Source organism: Chenopodium album, chromosome 5 (assembly GCF_948465745.1).
Source record: "Chenopodium album chromosome 5, dcCheAlbu1.1, whole genome shotgun sequence".
Taxonomy (NCBI): domain Eukaryota; kingdom Viridiplantae; phylum Streptophyta; class Magnoliopsida; order Caryophyllales; family Amaranthaceae; genus Chenopodium; species Chenopodium album.
In genome coordinates, this window is record NC_137838.1 from 73,097,596 (window position 1) to 73,121,952 (window position 24,357).

The following is a 24,357-nucleotide window of genomic DNA, read 5'->3' on the forward strand; positions in this document are numbered from 1 at the left end:
CCAATTTTCCCAACACTTGTCTACTTGTTTCTACTGTTTCTTTTTTTTTCAACACCTCCCGCCCGCCACCTCCACTTTACTTCTGCATTTTATTTTAATTTTTGTTATCTCTCTCACTAAATTCTCTCTCCTACTCCGATGTTTTTCCGGTGACGTTATCGTTGAAATTAGGGTTTTTCTCTCACCGATTATGGCGGAATCACGGCGGCAGTTGAAGGCGATGCTTCGCAAAAACTGGCTCCTTAAAATTCGCCATCCTTACGCTACTTTTGCTGAGGTTTTGATCCTTGTTTTTTTTTGTTGTTGTTGATGTTTTGAATGTTTGAACTGAATTTTTGTTGTTTTTCTACTTTTGATTGTTGCTTGCTGTTTTAAGATTTTTGATCATACAGTTGATTGTTGTTTTTGGGTGTCCTGTAGTTCCGAAAATGAAAGCTTGATCATGTTCCTGTCTATTTTTTATTTTTTAATTTTTTTCGCGTAGTTTTTGTAATTTTGTAGATTAAAGAACACTAGGAATGAGTGAAATGGAGGGGCTCTCATTTTCAGGCTAAAGAGCTAGGGATTGAATGAACGAAAATATGAAATGGTTATAATTCAATTTTTACTTATTTATTTATTTATTTATTTATTTATTTTTGGTTTAGAGTCTTTAATTTGGCTGTTAGATTTTACTTTTTGAATTAGGATACGTTGGAATGTTGCTAGAGGTGTATTAAAATATAGAATAGTTGGGAGGGGACTACTAAGTGGATAGAGGAAAATTAGTGTTCTACTAGGATTTTGGAAGTGATTATTGCTTAATTTGCTCACCTAAACAACCTCGATGTTTCAAGTTTGGGTTAAATGAGGCATTTGGAAAGGAAGAAATTCACTACTTTTTGCTTCCTTTAAGGCCCATGTTTGGTTTGATATAAAATGTTTTCATGGAAAATGATTTTTCCTTTTCCTTTGTTTGGTTTGTGAAGGGGTAAGAAACAATTTTCCCCAATGGTGGAAAATTGCATCCTTAATGATAGAAAATATTTTCCTTTACAAAACAAGGGAAGCCACATTTTCCTCCCTCCTTCCTACCTTATATTTACTTTCCTATCATTCATCGTGACATTCTCACTCTTATGTTTTACTTTTCTTTAACTTTTCTTGTATGCAACCAAACAAAGGAAAACTAATTTGCAATTGTGTTTTTATATGAAAATATGTTTTATGTCAATTAATTTTCATTGAAAATGCTTACATCAAACCAAACGAGGACTAACTGCCTAAGTGCATTCCCTGCTTCAATATGAGGCTAGGTTTTTTGTTTTTGTTTTTATATTTTAAATTTATATCTAAGATATTCAATTTATCAATGGTCAAAGGTATGGTTCTTAGATACTTGTGTGACACGATGTGGCGCTCAATTCTAATGCCATTACAATACATATGTGCTTCCTACATCTAATGATCTACCACTTGTGGGTCACAAAATCTTTAATAGAGATGGAAACAAAGCATATAGTGGACTTGGATATATAAAGATGTAAGGATCTTTGATGTAAATTTTGGATGAATATTCATGATAGTCACCTTTCTAGTAAGGCGCTAACTCTAGGCTAGAACAGGAACTTTGTTCTTGTCAAATGTAGCTAAACAATGGTTTATCCATCCATCATTAGTCTTTTGTTTGTAAATTTGGGAAATGTGTTTCTAGTTGCGATAATAGTATTTTTTGCAGCATAGTTATAAAAATCTCGATTTAAATCTTAGTTAGTTACGATTCTATGATTCATGTATGTCCATACGATTAGATTTAAGATTCTACCTTATTTTACATATTTCTCTTAATTAGTGAAAACCTTACAAGTTTAAAACATGCCTACAATATTTTATTTATAAATATATATTGTCAATTATTGGTTGCTTTTTGGCAAGCAACTATTTTTAATAAATAATTAGGCTTTTTACCTAGAATGTGTGTATTTTCAATGAAATTTGGATATGATGTCTTGATTATGCATGGCAGCAGAGTCGTTCGATTTTATGACTTACTTCTTAGAGCCCCTTTGATTCAAAATAGAATCTCGATTTTGATAAATTTTTCTAAAGACCAATACTAGTTGTTAATTCATGTTAGTTTGTTTTGTATTTTATGTATGCATTTATTTGGCTGCGGTTGATCCTTTGTGGCTTATGAATTATGTGATGATGGCAAGAAGGATATCTAAGATGTATTTTTCATCTTTCTGAATTATTCATCTTTTACCTTTCCTTTTTATGTAGATATTTCTTCCTACAGTTGTGATGCTGATGTTGATTGCTGTTCGAACTCAAGTTGACACACGCATACACCCTGCCCAACCGTATGCTATCCTTAACTTTTGATATTTTATTTTGGTTTGTCATCTTTTCTCTGCATCAACATGAGACCATGCCATTTTCTGTTTGTATGGCTTAGCTACTTTTCTGATAAATAAAATATTTAGAAGGAGCTAAATTAAAATGGCTAGAAACCAAATGGCTTGCAACTTAAATGAATTGGAAAAGGGGGAGTACTTTTCATCTCTTTGTTTTATCCAAATTATAAGTTTGTGAGTGAAAATTTCTAATTTGAGGCACAATGTCCATGTTAAAAAGATAAGAAAAGAGAAAAATTTACAATTAAATTATTAATCCAGACTCGGTAGCAACTCACATCATTGAAAATCCTTAGAGACCAGCATTGGAGCTAGGAGTTACTTCCTTTGACCTGAACCCAGAAATTAAAAGATATTGGATATATCATTTTTGTCCTCGTTGCTTATTTGTTGCAATTATGTTGTTTAGTTTTTGGTAATTTTTACCCAAAGGAACTACTTTGAATTGTATGTAAATATTAACATTTGTAGAAGTAAAATGATACTTGACTTGCTAAATTTCTTATAGGAATATTCGGAAAGATATGCTGTTGGAGGTTGGTAAAGGCGATATATCTCGTCCCTTTGACCAAATTTTGGCGTTCTTAGCTGAAAAGAATGAGTATTTAGCTTTTACTCCCAATTCAAGCGAGACAAGAGCAATGATTAACTTGCTGTCATTGCGGTTCCCCTTGCTGAAGGTTTGCATTGCTTGGCTCTACCTTGTTTCATAAAATTTTCTTTTAAGTTTTGCTAGTCTACCTTTTGCTCCAAATTTAAATTATTACATATTTATGTATTCCTTTATGATTCACTGCTGCTGCAATATTTGCGAGCTGAAACAAACTCTTTAGATATTAGCCGAATGGATTTGGAGTTCTATTTTGGGAAGTTGGTGGATTTCTCTCTCTTTCTCTCTCTCTACCATACACTTTTGTCTTTATTCTTCTATGATGGCCCACAGACACTCATTGTTGTAGATGAAGGCTTTGGGATCTAGGGGATGTGAGAAGTTGCTATGCACATTGATGGTGCTGTTGCTATTCCATGGTAGATGTGATAAGTTTGTGGTCAATTTAGCTGGTTGGATAGGTTGTTCAGCGAGAAGAGGTTTGGAAAGGGAAAGTTCAGGCTATGAAACTATTTTTGTGGGATTAATCTTAAATTATGGTTTTCTTGGAGGTAAAATTTAGTGGTGATCTATGTTCCAACCATATTCTTGGGTTGACCAGAGATTTTCAGTTAGTATTAGCGGCAATAAGAAGTTAAATCAGAGAAGGTGTTGTTTTAATTATAAGATTGCTGGGAAAATTATGGGTCATAGCTGCTAGTAGTCATCATCAACTTTCAAGGATATTGCTAAAACATTACTTGTATTTGCAATGTTATTTCTAGCATGTAGAATTTTGTTTGTTGAATCGCTGAAGCATCACCAATGAAGTTTGTTTCACACACAAAATTTGAAATTCTTTATTTAATCAAAATCCATATTTTATTTGAAACCAGGGTTCAAACCTTGGGAATATACAACAATAAAATCAAAACTAAAACTATTCAGACCATTATTTAGGTGGCCTACAAGTCATGAAATTAGTTTGCAATCCCAATCAATTCCCAAAGATTCAAAACTAGATATTAAATTTAAGTTGTCTCATAATTAAGTCATTTATATAAACTTCCTCACTCGTATCCATATACCTTTACCAACCAAAAAAATCAAAGAGAATTAGGAACAAAGACAACTATTTAAAAATTAGAAGAACCAAGTGATTCCAAATTTTCAAATCCCATGACTATATATATTTTTCTTTGAGAACATTTTTGAGCACGTAAAACAAGTACGCAAGAACAAAGACCAATTTAATAATTCCATTATTATTTAGTGACCACAAGGCATATAATTTATTACATTAAAATAGAGAAAGAGAATGGTAGTTGGACATATGCAATTGCACACTCGCGGTGCGGTTTGGATCATAAACCGCACCAAACCGCAAAAGTGCGGTTTGTAATTTTTTCAAACCGCACCAAACCGCACTTTTTAAAAAACCGCACCAAACCGCACTTTTAAAAAAACCGCACCAAACCGCACTTTTAAAAAAAATTGCACCAAACCGCTCCGCAAAATGCGGTTTGGTGCGGTGCGGTTTAACCGTATTTAAAATTGTAATTATTCTTTTAAAAACAAAACTTTTATTTTATTTTATAATTATTAGTTCATAATTCAAATATTAAACTCTTTTAATTAATCTTTAATTAACTAATAGTTAAAGATTAGCTCATATAATTTAGTTCTTTTATATAATTTTAATGAAAATATAGTATATAAATCGCAAACTGCATTAACGTGCGGTTTGGTCTCAATATTTTTTGAAACCGCAAACTGCAGTTTGGTCATTTTTAATCACCGCACCGCAAATTTCAAACCGCAAACCGCACCAAACCGCAAAATTGCGGTTTGGTTTGCGGTCTAAACCGCACTCTGTACAACCCTATGCACACGTGCTTACCCTCGGTATTTACTAAAAAGCAATATAAAATAAAACAAGTTTACAGAATGTCCCTAGTGTGCAGTTTGTAACCGTGCATCAATTGTATTAGCGAGAAAGCTATAATGGAGTCAAATTAATGAATAAAAACTTACTAGTCCCTTAGTGGGTCTCCATGATAGTACACCAATAGAAAGACATCTAGCAAGGCCATGGCCACATCCTAGAATATTGAAGGTAGATTTATATGGATTTTTAGGTTTAACTGGTTAAGTCGGGGTGGCTTAAATGGAGAGTGGCCATAGAGTGTTATTTAACCGAAGCATTCCTTTACAATTGAAGGGGAAATCCTATAGGATTGCTGTAAAACTAATGTTGCCCTATGGTACAAGAATGTTGGGTTTCTAAGGAGCATATTAAAAAGATGGAGGTTACGGAGATGTGTGTTAAGATGGATGTGCGGGAATACTTCAAGAGATAGAATTAGAAATGAAGTTATCCGGAAGAAAGTGGGTGTCGTAGGCATTGCAGACAAACTAAGGAAAAATCACCTGCTCTTTGGGCATGTAAGACGAAGACTCTAGGTTGCAGCGGTACGAAGAGTGGAAGAGTGGGATCATGGAGAGGTTAAACGCGGAGGAGGGAGACCGAAAATGACTTGGTTGAAAGGAGTTAGGAAGGATATGAAGCATATAGATTTGCATGAGAATGAAGTATTTGATCGTAAGCGATGGAGGAGGAAGATTTTTGTTGGGGATTGTACAATATAATCACTTTTGGTTCATGTAGCTGACACCACTTATGGGATTAACCGATTAAGGCTTTGATTGATTGATTCAACTGGTTAAGCAAACATTCATAGCTAATTCTACAACAAGGGAACAACTTAAAAAGGATAGGGAAGGCTGATATATGTGGTTTTTTAGGTTTAATTGATTAAACAGGTGTTTATAGCCAATTCTGCAACCTATGAAGGATAGTGTTGGGCATAGTTTAGAAGTGACTCAAGCATTTGAGGAGCTCAAAAAGGGCAATAGTGGCATCCCCTATCTTTTCCGTGCCCAATTTTTCCAAACTGTCCAAGGCTGGCATATCTAGTTTTATTTTGTATTTCTTTGGTGATGGCAAGGCTGGTGTGGACCGAAGAAAGGAGAGGGGAGGGTTGTGTTGAATTGTCATTATGCACACCCTAATTAAAGTTGATCCTTCCCTATACAACCAACATTAAAGTTGGTGCAACTCTACACTAGCTTTAGTTGGCGCTATTCTATCACTTCTATGAATTGTTATACTTCTCCGCTTTGAACTAATGGTCACACTCAGCCATTCCAAAATTATGATTACACTTTTACTATTTCTATTTTGGAACATAGGACGTACATTATTTATTTCTTCTTTCCAAACATTTACTCCACTTACTTTATCTAAGTATACTTTTCTTATGACATTCCTTAACTATACATAATCTTATAATTTATCTCTTCACTTTTTTCTTTTCTCTTACTTTCCAATGATTGCCTTGGTTGTGATGAAAAGCAAACCATAACCATTATTTTTAAATGGAGTACAAGACATATGTTCCTTCTGAATTTTTTTTTCATCCCAAACCATGGAGCCAAGCCAAACCAGCAAACAAGATTAAGTCAGATAAGAACACTAAATATCCAATCACACAAGAAATTTCTTGGTTTGTATCTCGGCCATCTTGTTTTTCTAAAACCTTCTTTGAAAACCTCTTCTACAAGTTTTCATTTACCAGATTTATATGAGCTTAAGATACTTCCTGAATCTTTATGAACTTTTATTTATATTGATTTAACTTGTTCACAGTTAGTTGCTAGAGTCTACACGGACGAATTGGAATTTGAAACCTACATTCGCTCAGATTTGTATGGTACCTGCAATCAAGAGAAGTGAGTACATTATATGTGTGTTTAATTAAACATTCATTGAAGTTTTTGTTTTACCCTTTTAGAATGGCGGGCTGATTAAATTTTTGCAAGATTCTTGATAGAATGTCTCAGTACGGGAGATTAAACTATTGTAGGATTTAAAATGTGTGTGTGCCAAACCATGTAAATTCTGTTTATTCAGCTTGTTTTTCAGTGTAGACTCATCTTTTTATTTTTTTGTCTTTTTTTTTCTTTCAGGAATTGTCCATATCCTAAAATCAGAGGGGCAGTGGTATTTCACAGTCAAGGTCCTAAGTTATATGACTACAGTATTCGCCTTAACCACACATGGGCTTTCTCCGGGTTTCCTGATGTCAAATCCATCATGGATGTTGATGGTCCTTATCTTAATGACTTGGAACTGGGTGTGAACACCATTCCAATTTTGCAGTATGGATTTAGTGGTTTCTTGACTGTATGATCTCTTCCTATACTTATACAACCATTTTTGCACATTTTTTACCTATCTGCCTGCCTTTTTATAATCAGTCATGCAATTGTAATTAGTTCTCTGGGAAAGAGCTGCATTGTAGGAATTACATGTGCAGTCCTGTGTTGGTATCAAGTATGGTAAATAGGATTATAGAAGGGAAAAAAAAAACATATTTTACAATTATGCATACTATATGCTTATAGAATAATGTACCTGAATTTATGTCAAACTTTTTCTTTCGTTTAGGACCTTGGTGATATGTGTTAGTTAATGGACATGTGGGGGCCATGTATTAGTGTTTCATAAAGACATTAGTTCACTTTTAGACTGTTAGTCTTTATGTTATTGGAATTGATAATGTGTATCAATTAGTGATATAGAGTTCTACTGCACCATGAAATTTCTTTTTAGCCTATACTTAAACAGTCGATCTGGTGAAACTCAAATCTTAGTTGCATTTGTCTCATAGGTCTCGTATTCATCAAAGAGGCTAGGAGATCCTATAATGTAAAACATTGTTTAGAAACTTTAAGGCTATGTTTGGATAACAAAAAATGGAAGGAAAGGAAGGGAAGGGAAAGGGAAAGGGAGGGAGACAAACTTCCTTGTTTGGAGGGAAGGGGAGGGGGAGGGAGGGATCCATTTTCCCTCCTCCTTTAATAAAGACCATCCCTTCAAAATTGGAGAGATTTGGAGGGAAAATGGAGCTCATCATTTCCTCCACTTTCCCTTCCTTCCCCTTCCTCCTATTTCCCTCCCTTCCATTTCCCTTCTAATTTGTTATCCAACCATAGCATAAGTGTTAATGTAGGTGTTTACTTTTTTTTTTTTTTAAAAAGCAATGTCTTTCTACAGCTCCTTGCCACATGGAACCCCTTGTTTTTAGTTACAACATAGTGACTTGAGTTGGCACTTGATTCATTAATTGGTAGTGTCTTCTCATTATCATAAAAGGATGATAGCTATGTTGAGACTTTAGATCTCTATCTTCCCAAACAGTGGTGGATCTGGGGCCAAAAAGTTGGGGGGGCTAAGGTTTGATCCCCCAACCACAACATTTTATATGCAATAAATAGACATCAAATTGCTTATAAGGAACAACTCCAAAATACTTAGGGGGGTCGGGCCCTTGCCAGCCTAAACAAAGTTCCGCCACTATTCCCAAGTCTATGCTCTATATATACTAAGCCACACGAGCTTCGACAATTCTGTGACAAACTATATAATTTTAATTTATTATGTGGTGGGCAAAATGAACGCAGAGCACACCACATCCCGTTAGCAATACAATCATATTAAATAAAGGGAAGATAGCTATCCCATCTCCCTCAATCAAAGACATCATTATACAACCACACGTACTACTAACCATCTTTGATGAGTTTTTGGAGCCTGAGTCTTGTATTGTTTCTGCAGCATGGTAGAGGAGTGCTTTATCTTAGGTCAACATTGAAGTTTGGCTTTATTTATGTGAAATCAAGAAATTTCTTATGTTAGTTTCAATGACAAACTAAATGGCTTTTCTACATTCTATAACAAACCAAATACCTGTAATTTTATAGTCATCAACAAAATGTGACTTACTTTGTAGATCTAGAATACATGACTTTAAAATTCTTTTGTTGATTTGTATGAAATTTCTGAAATATGTGTGATTGTAGAGATTTCATGTTTGCAGCTCATACCCTATATTCTGAAACTTTTCCTATTAAATGAAGAGTAATTGTTGATCTATAACAACAGAAATGGCGATTAGCATGTTCGTATGTCAGATTGTGCTTTACATAAACAACTATGTTGAAAGTTATGAAATTTTTTGCATTTCTTGGCCTGGTTAGTAGGTTATTTGACTCTTGATTACTGTACTATTTTATAACTGTTTTGATTAAATCTTGCATATTACTATCATCTATACCTGTAAACTCAATCGCCCCAAGTTACTTTTATGTATAAACGTAGGGCCAAGCTTCTATTTAACATTGAAGTTTATTACAATTCAAATAGCCAAATAACTAAGTGATTGCCAATGGTGTAAGTTAGGCCTCCAGCCGTGTTATGTTGCTATCTAGCATTTACTACAAGTTGCCTTCTTGGACTCTTCATCGTCACCACTGTGTGCTGTAATCGTATGTTAACTATTATCACTGCAGGGTTTGATTTTTATTCATTTTAATTTAATTCTTGGTGCAGCTTCAACAAGTTCTCGATTCCTTCATAATATTTGCTGCTCAGGAATCTGATATTAGCAACATTTCTGATGGCTCTGAAGCCCCTGTGTTCAATTCCTTTGACATACAATCCTCGCTGAAGTTTCCTTCAATGCAGTTCATTCCTTCAAACATACGGCTGGTTCCTTTTCCAACTCGTGATTACACTGATGATGAGTTCCAATTTATTATTAAGAAAGTTATGGGAGTATTGTATGTAACATTTGTTTTCTCATTATAAGCTTACATTTGCAGAATATAAGCCTTTAGTTGTTCACGTCTTTGTATTGTGATGCACAGGTACCTGCTGGGTTTTCTTTACCCCATATCTCGCCTGATAAGTTATTCTGTTTTTGAAAAGGTTGGATAATGAATGGGTGATACTTGAAACAAGCAAATAACTATTATGTATATCTTATATTTCTTAGTTCTGGCCTAAGCTTATTTCATTTTTGTTATTCTAGGAGCAAAAAATCAAGGATGGGCTATACATGATGGGTCTTAAAAGTGACATTTTTCAAATCTCATGGTTTATAACTTACGCTCTACAGGTATTTAATGCACTACACCTTCTGAAGTTCAACCACAATAAGTTTTATTTTGTCGGATGTGTCCTGCTTGTTCTTTGCTTGCTTCTGAATATTTTTTCATCCTTTATAGTTTATACATCTTGTCAAAACATCCTTTATGGACGTCTCATAGAGTTGTTAATTTCATATAATAGAATCTTAACATTATGTGCTATTGGGTTATATAATAATATAGTCCAACTATACCCTATCTTCTTTAAACAATCCCAACTATTGATTAATTTTGGGATAATCTCAACATTGGGGGTTGTCTTTTCAAAGCTGTTCCATATGACTTGAGACCTGTGTAATAAGTTTAAGAAAAATCGACCTGATTGTTTAAATGACCTAATTTATTCAAATTACCTTTATTCAACATGCAATTGAGGCAAAAAAAAAAAAAAAAAAAAAATTGTTATTTTGAGCCTTAATTTTCAGTTATGGTGAATAATTAGCTTAGTTTTTGAATTGACGTCATTATGGTTTTTTTTTTTTTTTGTATTAAGACAATTTTAATGGTTGGTAATTACAAAATCATTTAAAAAAAGATGTACTACCTCCGTTAACTTTTAGTTGCAACTTTGGAATATTTTATATCTCACAAATAATACCCCAAAGTTGCAACTAAAAGTTAATGGAGGTAGTATAATATTGATAATACATTTAATTTAGGTTATGAAATTTTAAAATAAATTCACATTGAAATATACCCAAACATTTGCCAAAATTTGAAATTGTTAAAGTGCCCTAAACTTTTTTCTTTTTTTTTGGCCATTGCTAGCATTCGCTATTCACAACTTGTATTTGAAAATGACCCAATTTTAAATAATCCAAACTTGAAACCTACCAATTGACAAATTTGACAGATTTAGCTTGGAGCTGGGCAAGCTTAGGGCCTAATGCCCTCTATTCAGCTTACAATTTTCTGAGTGATTTGGTTTGAGAAAATGGGATTTTGGGGATCACTTGTCTAATGAGGTTGTACAGAATTGATGGTATCTTGGGGGATCAAGTGTATATCTGAGGCAAATTGTGCTTAGCGTTTTTTTTGGGCACATTCACATGGGTGTTTTTTTGGCATGTCTATTTCATACTTCATCCTGTTTATTTTTTATTTATTTATTTTTAAATACAAACTCCAGACTTTTACACCATTCATGCACTCTCCTTCGACCATTTTTGTGATATATATACTTAAAGAAAAAACATAGTCACCAAATTTTGCAATTATGAAAGAACAATGGAAGTATATAACTTGTAACTCGAATTGTTTTTCCAATATACTTTATCTTGGTGGGCTTTGGTCCTCCTCTGGCTGTAATTGATTCATGGATTATGTAGCCTGTAGTGGTTGCTTATTTTGCTTATCCATTTTTGGATTTTGATGAAATTTTAATTTGGCTTCTCTCCCAATATGCAGTTTGCAGTATCTTCCGGGATCATTACCACTTTCACTATGTGCTCCCTGTTTGAGTACAGTGATAAGTCGTTGGTGTTTGTATACTTCTTTTTCTTTGGCCTTAGCGCTATAACACTTTCTTTCTTAATTTCTACATTTTTCACAAGAGCTAAAACAGCTGTGGCAGTTGGGACACTTGCATTTTTAGGAGCCTTCTTTCCTTATTATACTGTCAATGATCCAGGTGTACCAATGTCAGTATTTGAGTCTTTCACGATGGTGATAGTTTGTTAGATTTGTGTGCCTGTATCGTTTCTCTAATTTTCTTTATTCCAGGGTATTGAAGGCTGCCGCATCGTTGCTGTCTCCTACAGCCTTTGCGTTGGGATCCATAAACTTTGCAGATTATGAGAGAGCACATGTTGGATTGCGTTGGAGCAATATATGGCGTGTATGCTTACATTATTTAAGATGCATTTCTCAGTATGGCTTCCTACAAGTATTAAAGTGTCTATGTTAATGGTTCATGTAGGAATCATCTGGGGTTAATTTTCTGGTCTGTCTGAGCATGATGGTGTTTGATGCAATGCTATACGGTGTGATTGGTATTTACTTGGATAAGGTATGATCATCAAAACCTCTTTGGTAACAAGGATGAAGGAATAAATGTGGTTGACAATTTGTGCTTCTTGTTCCTTTGCTAACTTTGTATTGCTAAATGCTTCTTAACTCGGAAGTACTTATTTGAAATACCAGCCTTACAATTTTTTGATTCGTTTTCTTGAAAATAAAAAAAATGTTGCTTGCACAACGAGACTTTTCAGTTTTGTGCATCTTAAATGGATAATATTAATCTGCCTTCATTTCAAGATTAATGCCACTTTGGCGGTCAAATAAATTGTGTTATAATGTAAAGATATCATGTTAAAACTTGTATTAAATTTTTTTTTTGGTGAAATGTTAAGCTCGTTTTAATGTAATAATGTTTCTTGCATTTGATATCATTTTATAACTGAGTGGCATGAGGGAACTAAATTATGGTCAAAAGCTTACATGGTTTGACACTTAGATCACAAAAGTACGGCGTGAAATATGAAATACTTCCTCCGTTTTTTATAATTGCACTATTTGGGTTGGGCACAAGATTTAAGAAAAGGTGTAAAATACGGAGTATGTCAAAAGTGCCCATGAGAAAAAAATCAAATGAGAGATAGAAAAGGTAGGGTATTAAAAGTTGTTATAACATGTGAACAAGGGTAGGTAGGGAATTTCGTGTGTGAACACAACGAAAAAGTGAAAAAAAAATACCACATAAGGAAATGGTGCAATTAATATGCAACTTTTCAAAAAGGAAAATGGTGCATTAAAAAAACTGAAGTGTTTTTTTTAAGAGAAGGAAGTTCTGATGAAGTGATGATTATTTGCAGATCTAAACCACTAGATAACTATTGCACTTAATGTGTTATCATGTTTGCCGATATTGTCACGAGTCTTTCTCCTCCGGTTTAAGTAGAAATTTCATTGGAACAGACATGCAAGCTTGATGCAAGAAAATGTTTTGTTTTTTCCTAGTTTCTCTCCTCCCTTTTTCTCACTTTAACCTTTGTTAAGAAAAGAAAAACTATCATTTAGGTATTAGTAAATCTTTTTCTAAAGGTGTTGATCAAAAGTATTTGTTGAAATATCTAGTAATTCTTTTGGACTAAATGGTTTATGTATGGCTAATAATTTACAGAGTTTCTATTGTGTATTCAGGTATTACCAAAAGAGGATCATGCCAAATTTTCATGGAAGCTTATTTTGCCTAAATGCCTCAGGAGAAATAAAGATAAAATTAAGCCTTATTCTTTTGAATCTGGATTGAAAGTCGAGGGTACTAGCTTGGAAATGAAACAGCAAGAAGTTGAAGGCCGGTAGGTTGGGTCATCCACAAATCTATGTGACTAAAATTTTATCCTTCCCCTTTACTTTTTTAAATTTAGCATGTTGATGTGCAGGTGCCTCCAAATAAGGAATCTTAATAAAGTATATGCTTCCAAAAAAGGGAATTGCTGTGCTGTGAACTCATTGCAGCTGACTTTGTATGAAAATCAGATTCTTGCTCTTCTAGGTATGCATGCAGGCAGCCCTTAACTCTATTTTTTTTAACAATCAAATATTTGAAAATGTTTATTGAATATATGTTACTGGGAGATTTGTGATTAAAAGCTTAAGTTTCCAGATACATTGCAATTTATTTATCAAATTATTCATTACAGCCAGCTTTAGAATTGAAGAGGTCAGCATTCTTGTAGGATGGATGGGAGGGTTTTAAACTGCCGAACTACTAAGAGATGTGTCATCTGTGTATTATTGCTAACTTTAGCGATGCACGAAGCTAACAAATATTTTCAAAAAATAATTTAAGAAAATTAATGGCTTCCTAGTTCTCTTATCCCAAATTGAGTACTCTGAAAACACATTGCTTTGTTAATATTCAAAGCAATGTTTAATACGAATATGAAGTAGACCACTTTATTTTATGTCATCTAGGAAGACTATGCATGATTTCTCTCTGTATAATATGTTTGTTTGTAGCTAAATTTCTGCTTTATTTTATGTAGGACACAATGGGGCTGGTAAGAGCACAACCATATCTATGCTTGTTGGACTTATTCCTCCAACTTCCGGGGATGCTTTGGTTTTTGGAAAAAATATTTTGACAGATATGGTATGTGTTTCCTCAGAAGATTTTGTATAATTTAATTATATGTGCTTTCCACATTTATTTTGTTATATATCTTCAATTAGGATTTGATGTGGATGATGATGTCTGTTGATTTTGTGCTTTACGTATGTGTATGTACTGCTATCATCTATGTTTCATATAATAGTTCGCTTTCCAGATTGGGTGATTTTAATTTATCCGTACTATTTTCTGTCTTTATACTGTAGCGACGAGATCACATTTTGAAATTTTCTGAAAATATGAGCAATAGACTTGTGGATTCATAGATTTGGCTATTCTTGTAAAGACTTTCCACCTTTTGTTACTAGAGGATAGTAAAAGTTGTTTCATGATTAGATGTCGTATTTTAACGCCAAGTGATTTGGTTTAAGGCCTCACTATTGGGTCAATTAATAATAGTGTACCTAATAAAATTACCAATGTCCCTAGTAAAGACATTGTGTTTGTAAAATGTTTATGTTTTGATGAAAGAGATTCAGATTTGCTCTGTATGGTTTATTTTATCGTCCTCATATTAGTGTATATAGAGGGAACTCCTAGCTGCACATTGTGTGAGATTTCCATATAATTTTGGTACGAAAATTGCATATTTTGGTACCAAAATACCAAGCAATCACATTTTTGTACCAAATTCAAATTTTTGTACCATTTCATGCGGGTTTTGTACCAATTTTTTTGGGTACCAAAATATGTGATATTGGTACCAAAATTGTACTATGTGAGATTTGGAAATCTCACAGTGTGCCGCTGCGACCTACCCGTGGGCCGTGGATATAGAGAGAGTGAATGAGCTTATCCAATCTACATGTAGTGTTTCTTTTACTGGTTGTCTTACTTTCCTATGTGGTTGTTTCTAACTTTATAAGTGTTGAATCCAGTCTAATATGTAATACTTTCTTGTCTGATGCAGAATGACATACACAAGGACTTGGGAGTATGCCCTCAAAGTGATATTCTTTTTCCTGAACTCAGTGTAAGCATTTCAAGCAATTTGGATAGTATAATCCTTGAAAACTGTGATAGTCTAGTATGATAAAATATGGTGTATAGCTAGACCTCCTCAGATCCGACAACTGCACATAGGAGGTTTATTCTGCCTTTCAGAGGCGATTAGACTGTCATTGTTCTGGTTATTTGGAGATTTGAAATGATTCATCTCAAATCTATTGATAGCTTCAAAATGTTTGTAGGCTATTGAGAACTATTTTTGACCTTTTGAAGAGGCATTTGTGCTGGTGGTGACTGGTTCTATATTGAGTCATTGCTTAGGAGTTGTAGGGCTGATTTTCTGATGTCAATGTCTCTATTAGTTTGCTCTGTGATTTTGGCTTGAACACTTCTGCTGGTATGCTTCATTGCTTTGACATGATTCAAATCTTTGTAGGTGAAAGAGCATTTGGAATTGTTTGGCGTGCTGAAAGGTGTGAAGGAAGATGTTCTAGAAAGGGTTGTGACAGATATGATTGATGAGGTATTATGTACTGATGGTGTGCTGGGCTCCTGAATTATGCTTGCTGCTAATTTCTTCTTTATTTATTTATTTGGTTCCATCTGTTCATGATTTCTATCTCATTGACGAGGACTCACTGTCCCCATTTCTGCAGTATCTTTTGTTGTTTCAGTTATCTGAAATAACACTATAGTCTATACAAAAGAGCCAATAGAGCTGGCTAGCAGGATGATTTATCATATATTGGTATAGTGGTTTCAATAGGCTATAACTTGTTGTCATGAAGACACTTCATGTAGTGATTTAATTATTGAACTTTCAAATTGAAGGAATTTGCCTGAGCTAATGTCAGAGCTGTGCACTGATTCTTTCACATGTCAGTATATTTTTGCGTCTGTTACATTTTTATGGATAGAATAATCTATCGTGTTTCTTATACTTAGTGGCAATTAGGGGGCTGGAAGTTAAATAATTATCGATTTAGAATTGAAATTTTTTTCATGTGTTTTAGACCCTTTTTAGAGTTTCTTTATAGCTGGCTCCATGCACTTCATTTTGAATTTTTGAGTATTCTTTGTCCTCTCTATCTAGAGAGTTTCTCTTGTAATTATTTCTCTTGGATCATGCCTTTTCTTTCTTTATGGCCCTCCTTGTTTGTGCGGTCATTCTATGAGTTAAAATATTAAAATATGTTGATATTTGCCTTTCAGCCTTCTCCCATCACATTACAATCCTTAGTTAAAGATAGTGTTTTTTTTTTTTTTTTTTTTTTTTTTTTTTTTTTTTTTTTTCTGTGCAAAATAACCCTTCCTTTGACTTTGATGGTACTGTCTACTAGAAAACTTAGACTGAAGCTTTTCCATGAAATTTGCACAATATCAGGGTGGTTTTTCTTGAAGATGAAATATCCTTTTGGAAAAAAAAAATTATCTTGATTCTTTTCCTTTCTGCTTTGGTCGTTAGCTTTTTGCCTTGTTTATATTTTTTTGACAGGTTGGTCTCTCTGACAAAGCTAACACCCTCGTAAGATGTTTATCTGGTGGTATGAAACGGAAACTTTCTCTGGGAATTGCTCTTATAGGAGACAGTAAGGTTGGGTATCCCTTTGTTAGGGTGATTTCCTTTTTATATTTATCTTTTTTTTTTTCTTTGCGAATCTCTCTACAAGCTTGCTCATGTGTTTTGCAGGTTATTATTCTGGATGAACCCACTAGTGGGATGGATCCTTATTCAATGCGCTTGACATGGCAGCTAATAAAGAAGATTAAGAAAGGAAGAATAGTATTATTGACGACACATTCAATGGATGAGGCTGAAGCATTAGGAGATCGTATAGCTATCATGGCAAATGGCTCTTTGAAATGTTGTGGAAGGTTCCTTCTTATCTCGAGTCATCACCGTGAATAAAAAGTAGAACTATAAAAAATGAGTATTTTGCATTATATTTTTATTTTCCTTGTTCCGTAGGGTTGATGGTGTTGGTTATTACTTAATAGTGATGTTCTTCTCATGTGAAGAGGGAGAGGGCTGAAATTTTTTCACCTAAATTACGGATTTATTTACATTCACATAGTGTGTTGCTGTGTGTGTGTGTGTGTGTATTTTTTAAATTATTGGATTAGATAGTGAATCCCAGCTCCCTATTTATTCTGAAATTGGATTCATTATTGTTGCAGTTCCCTTTTCTTGAAGCATCAATATGGGGTTGGTTATACCCTTACTTTAGTGAAGGTTAGTCTCAGCTTTGTGCACATATGGATAATCGTGTTGCTTATTTTAACAAAAAATTACATGATTTCACTAGTCTCATTGCATCTTCTGTTACTAGCTTTTTGCACATATGGATAATTTTATGCACAAAAAATTACATGACATCACTAGTCTAATTGCTTCTTGTTTTTTACAGACTGCGCCCGGCGCCACTTTTGCTGCAGATATTGTTCATCGTCATATACCTGCAGCCACTGTAGTGAGTGAGGTATGTGATTTTTTTCGTAAAAATGTGGGAGAATAGCCTTTTGTTGCTTTGCACCTGAACACCACATAAGGGAAAACAGACTTTAATAGTTGAATCCTTGTTCTTGAAATTTGTGAAGATCTTGGACATAATGATGTTTCTATTTTGTTATTTTTCATTCCATCCTGAACCACGGATGTAATATTCATATTTGTGGATAGGCTGTCCATTCTAAGTGAAATTTTGGATTACATGACTTAGTTTTTAAGGTTTAAGTACTTCATTGCATGCTGATATTGGTATTTATTTGATGTCTTAGGTGGGTACAGAGATTTCATTTAAGCTCCCTTTGACATCATCATCTTGTTTTGAAGAAATGTTCAAGGAGCTTGAAAGTTGTATGAAAAGGTCAACATCAAACTATGAAGCTGGTGCATCTGAGGATGAATGTGTTGGTATTGAAAGTTATGGCATATCTGTGACAACATTGGAAGAGGTATTTCTGAGAGTGGCTGGGTCTGACCTTGAAGAATTAGAGTCTGTAGAGCAGAAATCAACTCCCCATGATTCTCTGGTTACTTCAGCCTCAGAATATCAAACGCCTAAAAAAAGCTTCTTTGCTAAGATTTGTGGAAGTTACATGGACTTTATGATGGTCATGTGTCTTATCGTAGGGAGGACCGTGAGAGTGTTCTTTGCTGCAATCTGGTGTTTCATTAATTTTCTATTAATGCAATTTTGTTGTACTTCTGTAATTTCGAGGTCAGACTTTTGGCAACACTCAAAGGCATTAATTAAAAAGAGAGCAGTATCTGCTAGGAGAGATCAGAAAACAATTGTGTTTCAGCTTCTAATTCCAGCTGTCTTCCTATTTTTTGGACTTCTTTTTCTTAAACTGAAGCCTCATCCTGACCAAAATTCTGTAACTTTTACAACTTCTAACTTTAATCCTCTGTTGAGTGGTGGTGGTGGTGCTCCAATTCCATTTGATCTAGCCTATCCTATCTCAGAAGAGGTTTGTTGATTAGGATTCTCTTTTTGATTTTTACAATTTCTTTTGTTTATTTTGTGAAGAAAAATATGATGCATAAAAGCAAATCAAAGTGAATATACGTGAAATTATTAGTAATAGAATGCATCAAACAACGTAATCAGAAAAAGAATTCTATTTCAGATTGCATCATGGATAGATGGTGGCTGGATTCAGGAGTTTAAACCTAGTACATACAGATTTCCTGATCCAGAAAAGGCACTATCAGATGCCATCGAGGCTGCTGGGCCAAGTTTGGGACCACGCTTACTTTCTATGAGTGAATTTTTGATGTCTAGCTTAAATGAATCCTATCAGTCAAGGTATGAGCTCCACTCCTATGACATCATATTTTTTGTTTCTATAATTCTGTTCTTGCTTTAGCAGATTGGCGGTTCTACACTTGCAGTCAATTTCCTTTATGGTTTACATGTATGCATTTCCGTTAATTTAGGTTATCTTACCTATTATCACTATTAATAGAAGACAACTTAGGAATACCACTGCACTGCTTAGTTCCACCTCTGTTGATGAATGTGAGGCGTTAACGCTCCTGTCCCTTGTACATTCACTTTTCTATATGGGTGACCCTGCCACCTTTGTGTCCTTTATGTTCCATTGTTACTTTTAAAAACCATTAATTTAAAACATACTCCTAGCACTAATGTTGATTGCTGAATTCTTGTCCTATTGATGGCATTATGTAAATAGTGTAATCCATTTGCTTTTCCACCTTCAATGCACATTTTTTTTTGTCATCAATATCTTTAATTATGTATTGTTAATATTTTAAAAAGTTGATGTTTTGAAACTACATATCGAACAATTCTAACAAGACCCCACATGAGTTTGTTTTATTTTCTTGCATTTTGGTTAATATTCATGGTCAAAGTTTTGGTTCTTTAACGAGACATTCTAAATGGGTTCATATATTTCTTTAATTTGTGTATAATGATTTGCTTAATGATTTGTTTGGATTTATTATTGGCTGTATTATACCATGCAGATATGGAGCTGTTGTAATGGATAAGCCGAATGATGATGGAAGTCTAAGTTATACAGTGCTACACAACAGTACTTGCCAGCATGCTGCTCCAACTTATATTAATTTGATGAATTCAGCAATCCTCAGGTTTGCTGTTTCTGATAGAAACATGACAATCCAAACACGTAATCATCCTCTACCAATGACAAAAAGCCAACACCTGCAGCACCATGTATGACCCTATATCCTAATGCAATGATATTTTGTGCTCACTTATTTACCAGTGATTAGTGACAAGTTTGATTGGCTCAATAACCACAAATGTTCAAGTTTTCATATGCATGACTTCGTCTATGATAATTGTTTTTAAGAGGTAGCTTAGGGGTTGTTATGTGTCTTCAAAGTATGAACATGTTTAGCCAACCTTTGCTTGCCTGACTAGTTTGAGGAGCTGGCTACAGAGGTTCTTATCAGAAATCTCGAGCTAGCCACCACCAGCCTATCTGAATGATTGACATATTAATTTTTTTGTATGAGACAAAGGTGCTTTGCAATTAACAAATATACTTCCTCATATGTACTTATGGAGTTATGGACTCTTTGTTATTAAACAAGTGTGGAAATATCATCTCGCTAAGCTAGTTCAGTTTGGTATTGAACAAGTGTGGGAAGATCATTGTTCCGGTGAGATTTCCCCGTATGTGACTCTTTGTCACTAAATTAATGAACTAGCTAGCTTTTTTTTAATTTAAAGTTGCTTTTGCAACTAACAATAATTTTTGCAAATGATTTACCAAAACTCGATGATCGAGTTTCAAACAAATTATTTTTGTTATGACTCTATTTATTAACTGCGTGTGACATATATCATGCAACTCATGTTACATTCTTTAAGTGTCCTTAGATGCAACTGTGATTACATGGCATGCAGCTCATGTTACATTCTTGATTTGCAGGACTTGGATGCATTCTCAGCTGCAATTATTGTCACCATAGCTTTCTCTTTTATTCCTGCTTCATTTGCTGTTCCTATAGTAAAGGTACGTGTATTAGCTGTGTATCACAGGCTTTTATTTTTATATAGATAATGGTTATATTACAGACTTTTATTTTTGTATAGAAAATGTTTTTATTTTGGTTTACTGTATCGATAATAATGAAAACAGCTTATAGAGGCAATAGAGCTGTTTGTTCGTTACTGTACTTGATGGTGCTATGGACATTTAAATTAGTGTGCAGCAAATCCTTAATGCTGCCGTGTCATTATTCCTTGGCTCCTTGCATTAGATGTGGCAGATTTCTAGTATCTGTTAGAGATTTATTATCTTTTTCTGGAAAGGCATAAGAGTACCATATCTGCAGTTATATGGCTCTAATGTTGTGTTATGTAACTGAAATACTTCTGTGATAGCCTGTTTCATGTTTAAGTAACCAAAATTAGACGTCAGTTGGATGCATTTGTCAAACTGATGCCATTATAGATGATAGTCTAGGAGAAGTTTGAAATCAACGTTTACATATTTGGTTTTTTAATCGAGTGATATGGAGCTCCTCTTCAGACAAAGTGGTACATTGAAGGACCATTTAAATGTCTGTTGTCATGATATATTTGCCAAGGGAGCTATTGAGTTGTTGCAATTGTAACTTGGCACTTTGACCAAGTCCCTTCATCCTTTTTCCTCTACAACCCTACAAGCATTGTTATAGAGAAGGCATGTATGAAATTTACTCTCTTTATGAGTAATATGGTGAAGTTGGTGGACCAGCTGACCAAGTCACTTAGTTCCTATGCATATTTTATAATTAGTTTTGCCAAACTCTTCGTCAAGTGCATGGGAATTTTTCTCCATATACCAAAGAATTTTTTTCCTAAGCATCATTATCTACTCTCCTACTGCTAAATCTGTTTCTGAATGAGCTTAACATTTTCCATTTTGGTTCATTTCTAAAATATGTCAACACTCAAAACTTTCACTTTGGCAAACTCCTTTTACTACATTACCCTTCTTACCCCACAATATTCACATTTATACTCACTCTCTTACTTAATTCACCTTTTTCTTACACCCACCCACTCTTGTGCATTTTCTCTCGTTAACCATCATTTTCTTACACCCACCCACTCGCTCACTAAGCTTCTATAAATTTGTGCAAATAGTAAATGTTAAGAGTAGTGTTAGTAATATTTTTTATCATTATTCTGTCCATATCTGTAAAAAACGTGTGCATAGAAAAATCATTAAGCTTAAATATACAGAATGTAGCTCCTTTTAGAAAGAGTAAAATTAACTATATTATGCTGTGATGTGCTTGATTTGTTGCCTTTACTTTCTTTTGTTTCTATGGTAAAGGTTTTTATTTTACATGTTGGTATTGTTTGAGGATTGTTAACAATGGTCTAAAGAAGTCGAAATGTGTGACTGCAGGAACGTGAAGTAAAAGCTAAGCATCAGCAGTTACTGAGTGGGGTATGATTCATTTGGCCCTTTATATTCCTCTTGGAATTTAGATATTATGCTATTGTAATGGGTGATTATTACTTTTCTTTTGGTTAAAGTCATGTAGCTATTCATTTTGCCTCAGGTATCTGTACTGTCGTATTGGGCTTCCACCTATTTATGGGACTTTGTCAGCTTCCTTTTACCGACGTCTTTTGCAGTTGTTCTTTTCTACATCTTTGGTATGCATCATTCCTTTAGTTTCCCAAATTTGGGTTCATGTCTTCTATGGAACTTTGAGTCACCTGCTGGTGCTATAGCATATCCGATTTTTATTCTTCATTTTTACATGTCAACTAAAGTGTAGAATTTGTTATTATAGGCTATATAAAGTGAGTCTTTGTCTTCAAATCTACCAAAATTTAATCTTTTATGCTGTTATTCTCCTCTTCGTGGTCTCTGCCTATGGCAGCATACATACTGGTCCTTGTCTTGAAAGTGCAAATAAGTGGAAACTGATATTTCTGACCTGAGAATCTTGATGGGAAAATGTGCTCTTTTGACGAACTTTCTCTTTTCTTTCATATTGGTACTTGTTTAACTCTTCATTTTCAGTGTTGTGCCTAAAAATTTCGTTTGTCATATTGATCTACAGGATTGGATCAGTTTGTGGGAACAGGCGGTTTTTTCCCAACAGTTGTTATCTTTCTGGAGTACGGTCTAGCAGTTGCATCTTCAACATATTGCTTGACTTTTTTTTTCTCTGACCATAGTGTGGCACAGGTTTGTTCTTTTCTGAGTTGTTTAGCATGATCTGTATAGCTTTATACTAAACAGAGTTAGTTCCCTGCTTAGCATAATGTTATTTTTTTCTCACAGAATGTTGTTCTACTGGTCCACTTTTTTACCGGACTTATTCTTATGGTCATCTCCTTTGTAATGGGGGTGATGGAAACAACTGCTACAGTAAATTCTCATCTTAAGGTTTGGGCTCTATTGTTGCTTTTTTCTGTTTCAGCTTTTATACTTTGATAACAATTGTATGCTTTTGTTTTTTCCTTAGTTCTATGGGAACGCAATTATATGGCCGTGGCACAAAAAATTTAATATTATTCACCAGAAATTTAGTAATTCATTCTGATATACCTCTCCTGGCTTTATCACTTACAGTCTTGTTCATGCTCTGATTTGGAAGTACACAACTTGTTTTGGAACCTTATTAAAAGAAATAAGAAATTCATAATATCAGGATTGGTCTCTCTGTGATTCACCTAATTCTTATGTTTTTCTTGCCAATTCTTTTGCCACTTTTGTAAATCCTATTAAGTCTGTTACAGAAGACATGAATCTAACTGTTGTATATCTGTGCTACAAGGTGTAGAGATGCATAAACTAGTCTTCAGTCTCCTCATCTCTTCTGTTATGTGAGGTGGCAATTGCATTGTGTAGCAGGCTTTTTTTCGTTATAAATGATTAATTCTGTAATGTGTATTTTTTTCCCCGATTTGAAAATATCACTGTGAAGTAGATTTTTTAGCCCAACTCGAAAGCGACCTGAAATCTGACCCAACCCAACCTGTTGACTTGAATTGTCACCCCTAGTTCTAAGCTACTAGCTTGTCCATTAGAATTGAAATGGGAAATTAGCTTTTGCTTGGGCAAGCAAACTCCTTACTAAAAGTTGATTGACAAGTGAGCATTATATAATTAGCAAGGTAGTAGCTAATCGTTGAGGTAACATGGCATGGCAAGTTAGCTGCCATTGTAGATGCTCTATCTTACCATGTCAGGTGCTTTTCTTCTTGCTTCGTTCATTTCAGATTAATTGCAACAGTTTTACTGGTGCAGGGTTTTGAGATTTTTAATTGACATGTTATATTGTTGGTAATGCTTATTATATGACATTTGCTTTTTGGGAGAATTGATTTGTTTATCAATTATCTGGATGATTTGACTAATAATCTTCTTTCTATGTTCTTTTGTTTACCTTCTTGCTGACAATGCTGATAATAGTCCTGACATATGTTATAATTTTGCAGAACATTTTCAGACTAGCACCTGGATTCTGCTTTGCAGATGGACTTGCATCATTAGCCCTTCTACGCCAAGGGATGAAAGATAAATCCAGTCATGGGGTTCTTGACTGGAATGTTACTGGTGCCTCTATTTGCTATTTAGGTTTTGAGGTTCTTTACTCATCCAAATTATTCTTTAGAAATGTTTTCATTCAAGAATAACAATCACACTTATTTTTGTTGTAATGCTCATAAATATTGTGATTGCCAACTTCTGCCTTTTTTTCTTCTAAACTTCAAATCACCATCAAATGTGTTATATGTACAATT

At 34.3% G+C, this 24,357-nt stretch overlaps 1 protein-coding gene across 2 annotated transcripts in view; it reads left to right on the forward strand.

Moving 5' to 3' along the window:
* The window catches only part of LOC145632256 (ABC transporter A family member 1-like), a 32,872-nt gene continuing 8,515 nt past the window's right edge, over positions 1-24,357 (forward strand). The window contains exons 1-29 of one of the 2 annotated variants that reach the window (XM_081684580.1): positions 1-277; positions 2,263-2,342; positions 2,905-3,076; positions 6,695-6,777; positions 7,015-7,231; positions 9,440-9,669; positions 9,757-9,817; positions 9,921-10,007; positions 11,446-11,678; positions 11,761-11,875; positions 11,957-12,046; positions 13,180-13,337; positions 13,422-13,534; positions 14,028-14,134; positions 15,063-15,125; positions 15,537-15,623; positions 16,596-16,694; positions 16,791-16,975; positions 17,279-17,333; positions 17,509-17,580; positions 17,879-18,574; positions 18,734-18,912; positions 19,596-19,806; positions 20,531-20,614; positions 22,001-22,042; positions 22,158-22,254; positions 22,668-22,795; positions 22,892-22,996; positions 24,052-24,198. In XM_081684580.1, the coding sequence (XP_081540706.1) occupies positions 191-277; positions 2,263-2,342; positions 2,905-3,076; positions 6,695-6,777; positions 7,015-7,231; positions 9,440-9,669; positions 9,757-9,817; positions 9,921-10,007; positions 11,446-11,678; positions 11,761-11,875; positions 11,957-12,046; positions 13,180-13,337; positions 13,422-13,534; positions 14,028-14,134; positions 15,063-15,125; positions 15,537-15,623; positions 16,596-16,694; positions 16,791-16,975; positions 17,279-17,333; positions 17,509-17,580; positions 17,879-18,574; positions 18,734-18,912; positions 19,596-19,806; positions 20,531-20,614; positions 22,001-22,042; positions 22,158-22,254; positions 22,668-22,795; positions 22,892-22,996; positions 24,052-24,198 (4,083 nt within the window). In that variant the 5' untranslated portion in view covers positions 1-190. Of the gene's footprint in view, positions 278-2,262; positions 2,343-2,904; positions 3,077-6,694; positions 6,778-7,014; positions 7,232-9,439; positions 9,670-9,756; positions 9,818-9,920; positions 10,008-11,445; positions 11,679-11,760; positions 11,876-11,956; positions 12,047-13,179; positions 13,338-13,421; positions 13,535-14,027; positions 14,135-15,062; positions 15,126-15,536; positions 15,624-16,595; positions 16,695-16,790; positions 16,976-17,278; positions 17,334-17,508; positions 17,581-17,878; positions 18,575-18,733; positions 18,913-19,595; positions 19,807-20,530; positions 20,615-22,000; positions 22,043-22,157; positions 22,255-22,667; positions 22,796-22,891; positions 22,997-24,051; positions 24,199-24,357 lie in introns of those variants that run through there. The other variant, XM_081684581.1, reaches the window with a different exon arrangement.